The 6,712-nt window shown below is 41.5% G+C and overlaps 1 protein-coding gene across 1 annotated transcript in view; it reads right to left on the bottom strand.

Annotated features, from left to right (window-relative positions):
• Nucleotides 1–6,712, bottom strand: part of SLC17A8 (solute carrier family 17 (vesicular glutamate transporter), member 8) — a 32,525-nt gene that overhangs the window by 15,173 nt on the left and 10,640 nt on the right. Inside the window, exons 3-4 of the mRNA XM_008579640.1 lie at nt 5,132–5,246; nt 3,334–3,421 (exon numbers count right to left, since the gene is read on the bottom strand). Coding sequence (XP_008577862.1) covers nt 3,334–3,421; nt 5,132–5,246 — 203 coding nt within the window. The remainder of the gene's footprint in view (nt 1–3,333; nt 3,422–5,131; nt 5,247–6,712) is intronic.

Genomic DNA, 6,712 nt, shown 5'->3' on the forward strand with positions numbered 1-6,712 from the left:
AAAAAAAAAAACTTGGAAAATGTTAAATTCTGGGATGGCAGGAGGGCTGCTCTCTCCATCTACCTCCTGAATGGGTGCATTTTTTAGTTTATTTCTTACTCTGTAGATCCCTAACCTTGTCAATACTCACCTGTGTGCAGATGTTTATCTCGTCTAGACAAGATAATGAAGGCTAGAAGCAGTGACCTAGCCTCCACTATCTTCTGCAGCTCCAGGATATCTGGTAGGGCTCCCAATAAATATTAACTGAATTGAAAAGCTACTATCTGAAATTCCTCTTGGGCCATCAAATAAAAAAAAAATTCTTGCTTCAGAAAAAAGTAAGCAGAGTAAGGAAAGTCTGTATCTCAGAATCCAATGCTAAGGAAGACCTTCAAGAAATGGGAGTTTGGGGATCTTCCACAGAAATAGATTAAATTACATCTTTCCAAGCTGAGCCTGATCCTCTGTGAAAGGCCTAACCCGGGATCTGGAATCTGAATATCATGACACCTGAGGAAGTCGAGAGGTTCATTCCCCTCAGAGATAAGATGGGACTGAAATATGTGACTCGTGGGTTGTTTTGAGGGTAAAATGAACTATACATGTGCAGATTCTTTGTAAGCTATACAGGGCTACACAAATGCCAGCTATGACGGCTATTGTCATGTACAGAATGACAATGCACTTTTTTAAAAAACCTCGGAATTCATCAAACCCATAAGGCAAGCATTTTAGGGCATATGTTCAGAAAGAGCTGCAGGTCTAACTCTGTTGCTGGTGTACAGAAGGTGGTCTTCTTCCCCAGTCCAAATACCCTGGGAGTGGGGTTGGGGGATCTGATTTAGGTGATGCGAACGAATGCCTGGGACAGGGAGGCGTAGGGAATAACCTCCAACAAGTAAGATGCACTGAGTGCTTTCTGTGCACCAAGTACTGTGCTAAATATTCTGTACCCCCAAATTTCCTTAGACCTCTTTCAGCCTGATGAGGTAGGTACCAATGTTATCCCCATTTTGCAAGAAGAAAATAAAGCTGTGGGAGGGAAAGTAAATTGTCCGAAGTCACACAGGTGTAAGTGACAGGTCTGTGGGACTCCAGAGCCCTTACTCTTATTTAATAATTCAGTCCTGCCTCCTTCACTAAAAAATGCCCAATAATTCTTTGTAGTAAGTATTCTTTCATTGGAAAAACTTTACAACTTGACCTAAAACTGTCCTTCTCCCCTGTCTATCAGAAAAACTCTTCCTCATCCTTTCAGATGTGGCTCCAATGTCATATCCTATCACACACAGCCCCTTGAGCATACCCCAATAGGGCACGCAGCCCTTAGTGTGGCTGTCCCTACCGCTCCCAGGCTGCTCTGGGGAGCAGGCTGTACCTCGGTCCCTTTGTGTGCTCACCACAGAGGACACATGAGGCCCTCAAATGTCATTGAATGTCGTGGGGAGGAGGGAGTAGCAGAATTAGGGTGGGAAACAGTCTCCAGTTTTGTCCTTACTAGCTGTGAGAATTTAAATCATTTTTCTCCCCCGATCCTAAGTTTCCTCTACTATAAAATGATGGGGTGTGACTAGAGGTTTTCTAGAGTCTCCTCCAACTCCAATATCTTTTGAGATTAAGAATTGATTAGCCCTCAGCTTGGGTTTCCTTCTAAAGACATTTTCCCTCGGCTGTTCTTTGAAACCAAGGCCACACCTTAGCTGGAAAATGCAATAAGGCCTATGACTTTTGATCAGGTAACCTTCCTTGATAGTCAAACCATTTTTTAAAATCAGCCCTTTTAGGGCTATAAAGACACACTAAGAATGGGGAGTGGCTGCGAGTCATTCTTGTTTTGCTGGCAAATCAAAATGAAAGGCCTTACAAATAAGTAGTCCAAAGAAAATGAGGTCAAGGATCTAACAGTGCATAAGGTCAGCTGTGGCAGAGGGTTGTACTCTTGTAGAGTTGGTGTAAGCTCAGGGGTGGGGGTGGAGATACTCGTGAACTGCAAACAGGAGGTCAGATGCTTCCGAGGGCAAGAGAGGCTAAAGACGTAATGACATCCCAGCTGCGCATGCAATTCCAAACTAGGCAGAAAACAGGCATATTGGTGAATATTTCACACCAAATTTTATGAAATACTATTATTATTATTTAAAGGAGATAAAGGAAGGGCAAAGGAAGAAATAAATACAAACATTCATAGAAGTAAAGAGGAAGGTTATTTCTCCCCTTACCAAAGAAGTACAAATTAGCTTGTCTTAGAAAAGGCATGCTAAGCTTGAAAACTCAGACAGGCCTAAGTTTCAATTCTAACTGCCTGGGCCAGTTAAAATTTTGTGGCCTAAGGCACTTTTGTCTTCATGGGCCCCTCCCCCCATAAAGTATATTTTAAGATATTTGCAACTGTTGATTGGTACCTAGGTAAACTCTTCAGAACTCTAATTTCTCCCAGCAATACATAGAGGGGCCAGTCCCAAAAGGAGGCTTAGAGTGAGGAAAACTTAGCAAGGTGAAGTTTGGAGACCAGAAAAAAAAGTCACATCACTACTTGGGGGCCACTAATTTGCTTTCAGTTAAGATGGGTGGTCTCCTTTTCATTTTTATCTGTAATAAAATGCCAAAATTTAATTTAAATGTCTCTATGATAACGTGTAGTATAGTGTGCAGTAAAAAAAGGTCCAGATCAAGAATCAGGTGGTCTCACTCCAGTTCCGCAGTTTAGTATCTGGGTGACCTTGGGCAAGTCACTGAACTGTAGTATCAGTGTAAAAAGAAAGGGAGTGAGGAATCTGATGATGCCATCTCTTCCACTTTTGATGTCATCAAATGTCATTTGTTGGCTAATCCAACAACCACCTCCAACCCCTTCTCTCTTCCCCTTCTCTACTAAAAAGTCTGGAAAAGCCAGACACTCGCTTTCCTAGCCTCCTCTGCAGTGAGTAAAGCATGTGACACAATTAGGGCCAAGGAAATTTAAGTGGAAACCTGCTAGGGGGGCTTTGGGAAAGCTTTGGCTTTCCCAGCGAAAGGGACAGATGGAACTAGCACGAGAGTGAAAAGCTGTCACTCTGAGGACAGCAGAGCAGAAAGTCAGAACATGACCAACACCTGAAGCACTCACCTTTGGAATTCTGTTATGCAAAAAAAAAAAAAAAAAATAGACTCTTTTTAAGGTCGTTAGTAGGGTTTTCAGTTACTTAAAGCCAATAAGCATTCTTAAATGAAACGTGTTCTGATTCTGTAACAGCTCTTCTTTTTTCTTTGGCATTTGGCCAGTATGCGAATCCGAGCTCCTGACCTTGCTGTCATCACCACCACCTCTACCGAGGGAGCCAGCTGGCCATTCCCTGGTTCTAGTAAGCTTACCACAAAAAGAAGTCGTGGCCAGCCGGCTTCTCTCCAAAGGCGGTGCCCACTTACTCCACATCCCATGGCAGGCTGGGTAGGTCACTCCCTGGCAGAGGGGTGGAAATAGATTTGATTTGAGTCCAGTTTCTGTTTGTGTTTAAAACATGAATGGTGCTTCTTCATACAAGCTACAATATAAAAGCCCAATTTATAGATGCTGCTATAGCTTGAATGTTTGTGTCCCCCACCAAATTCATATGTTGAAACCTAAGCCCCGATGTGACGGTATTTGGAGATGGGCCTTTAGGAGATGATTAGGCTATAAGAGTGGAGCCCTTCCACCACGTGAAGACAGACAGAAGACGGCCGTGTATGAACCTGGGAAGCAGGCCCTCACCAGATACTGAACCTGCCAGCACCTTGATTTTGGACTTCCCAGCCTCTAGGACTGGGAGAAATAAATTTCTGTTATTTATAAGCTACCCCGTTTAGGGTATGCTGATATAGAAGTCCAAGCAGATTAAGACAGACACTAAATATCATGATTCAGCTATTTTGACTCATGGCACAGATGCTGACATTCAAATATAATTCAAATGTAAGCATGGTGGGGAGCAGAAAAGGAGGTCTTTTATGTATATTTCATATTATTGTAGAAAATCAGTGTAGGAAGGGACTTCCACAATCGGTTGGTCTATCCCCTCACTTCACGACACAGAAACTGAGGCTCAGAACCATAAAGTGACTTGGTCTTCGTGGCTGCTAATATCACATTCTTTCTGTCATATCAGTATTTCCTAACTGTGGTATATGTCCCTCTAGTGGGACTAGAATTGGACTTGAAGTGCTACAACAACCTACACTCTTAATTATAATTGTTATATATACATTTTAATAAGCTTTAGGAAAAAGTGTAACCAGTACATGAAACCCACGATTTCAAAGATATTGTTGCTTAGAATAAGGGTTTTTTGTCTGGTGTTTGTTTGTTTTAAGTGGGTTGATCTAGGGAAAAAGGATGGGCAAGTAATAGTACAGGTTGGATGTGGGTATAATGAAGGGATGAAGGGTAGAGGTGAACAACTGAGTTTGGGAAACGTTGCTCTACATCAGGGGTTGGCAAACTATGGCCCAACTTGGCCCACCATCTGTTTTGTACAGCCTGCAAGCTAAGAAAATTTCTTACATTTTTAAGTAAGTGGTGAAAAAAAAAATCAAAAGAAAAAATATTTCATGGTGCTTAAAAATCATATAAAATTCATATTTCAGTGTCCAAAAAGTTGTATTGGAACATAGCCATGCTCACTTGTTTCCACACTGTCTATGGCTGCTTTTGCACTACAACTGCATTGTTGACTAGTTGCAACAGAGACCCAAAATACTGGGCCTGCAAAGCCCAAAATATTTACCTTCCAACTCTCTACCATGCTGCCTCCTTCACTGAGTTAACTATCCACATCAGACTACACCCTTGGAAATTCACAGATTTATTAATAAATCCATATAAAGTGCTTTAGTGGAAAGAGCCTTTCCTGTGGGAACTGACTTCGGTTTCATCATCTTAAAATGAAGGAAGTTGGATTAGATTATCTTGAACATCATTATGGAAGGTTCCTTTATTGAGTATAAATTTGGACTCACACAAGGCATTTTAATTAAAATATTCATAGTTGTAACCATAACCGGAGAGCTGAGATAGCAGGACAAGGCAGAAAATAGGAAAACTGAATAAGGGGGAGTTTCTTCAGAAGATGAATTATCTAAAGGACCATGCTGTCCCTAGCAATATGGAAACTGTGAGGAAAGTATCTCCTACCTCCACTAGACCTTGCAAAATTCTGACACACATGACACATCCGTAGTGCACTCTGGCCGCAGAAGGAATGAACATGTTCAGAGTCGATGTTAAGAAGATGGCAGCTCCAAAGACCCTGAGGGACCAAAGCACTTTGTTACTGGGCAGCTCACTGATGGACATGACACTTCAGTTAAACATCAGAAACAAACTTAATTGTTCATGAAAGATCACTATGAAAATTAATAGAAATTAATTCCAAGACATAGATGTTGTGGTAGGATCTGGTGTGCCCCAAACTAGACTCGTGGGCTGCTTTGATACCCAAGCTCCAGTCCCTGCACCAATTATGAACACATTTTTGGCAGCACAGGGATGTCCTACCTGGATTATGTCCTGGAAAATTGGATATTGACCAGGTTGAGGTGAGCTTGCTGGAGACACAGCATTCCACCCAGTTCTACCAGGCCTTCTGGCTATTACCTCATGACTTCTACATGTTTGGGGTTATGTTTCCTGCTTCCCAGAGCTGCTCTCAGTTTACCAGAAGGGGATTCTGACTAACCAAGGCATCTTATGTCCTGGAACCAGCCAAGGACAGGCAGGTTGTGCACCTGTCTTAGCCCTCTATTCTGTGCCCTGAGCCACTTGCCTTCTCCTCCATGCCCAGCCCAAGGTGTCCTGGGAAAAGAGAGCAGACAGCGTTTTCTTTCCTTCCCACACATGTTCATGATGCTTCAGCCCTTTTTATGTGCTGGGAAATCTTATTATGTGTGATTTCTTTTTAGGGCATAGATGTAACTGAGGATACCCCATAGTAACTAATACTTCATCAGTTTTTGTAAAAAATACAAAGGTAAATAACAAATAAAAGACACAAAAATTAGACAAGAACTTAAGTAAGTACAGTCATGCTCATACATATTTAGATCTTATGGTAGTGGCTTTCAAATTTTTTGACATGGATCCATAAACAAAATACGTTTTATATTACAGCTCAGTCCATACTCATACACACAAATGCAACTGAAACAAATTTCAAAAACAAGTTACTTACCCTTACCTGCAATGCACTCAGATATTTTCTATCCTGTTCTATTCTACTTGATCATATTCTCTTTTATTTCTCTCTTTTTTTCTAAATGTTTATTGGTAAATCACTATATTGATTTTACAACGATCTAATGAGTAATATTTTAGATTTTGGAAAAGCACTGCTTTATAAATTGTGATGCACTTCCCAAAATTCATGTATGCAAAGTCATATGAGAACTACAATCAGAAGGGACCTGGAGATATTTAGCACACTCTTTTTCTGGTATATCACACACTCTACAATATCTCCCCCAAGTGGCCATCCTTCTCTGCTTGTATACCTCTAGTGACAGAGAACTCACTGCTTCTTGAGACAGAACATTCTGTTCTTGGACACTTTGAATTGCTCAGACACCTACTGGAGAGTCTCAAGGGCATGAAAGACACAGCTTGCAGTCTAGAGGCAAGCCCCTGCTACTCACATGTCAAAACCTTTATGGTACTAGGCAACATTAACATAAGTACCTAGCATCACAGAAAGTCTCTGGTCAGAGGGAATTGAAACAG

Source organism: Galeopterus variegatus, unplaced genomic scaffold (genome assembly GCF_000696425.1).
Source record: "Galeopterus variegatus unplaced genomic scaffold, G_variegatus-3.0.2 Scaffold1933, whole genome shotgun sequence".
NCBI classification, from domain to species: Eukaryota; Metazoa; Chordata; class Mammalia; order Dermoptera; family Cynocephalidae; genus Galeopterus; species Galeopterus variegatus.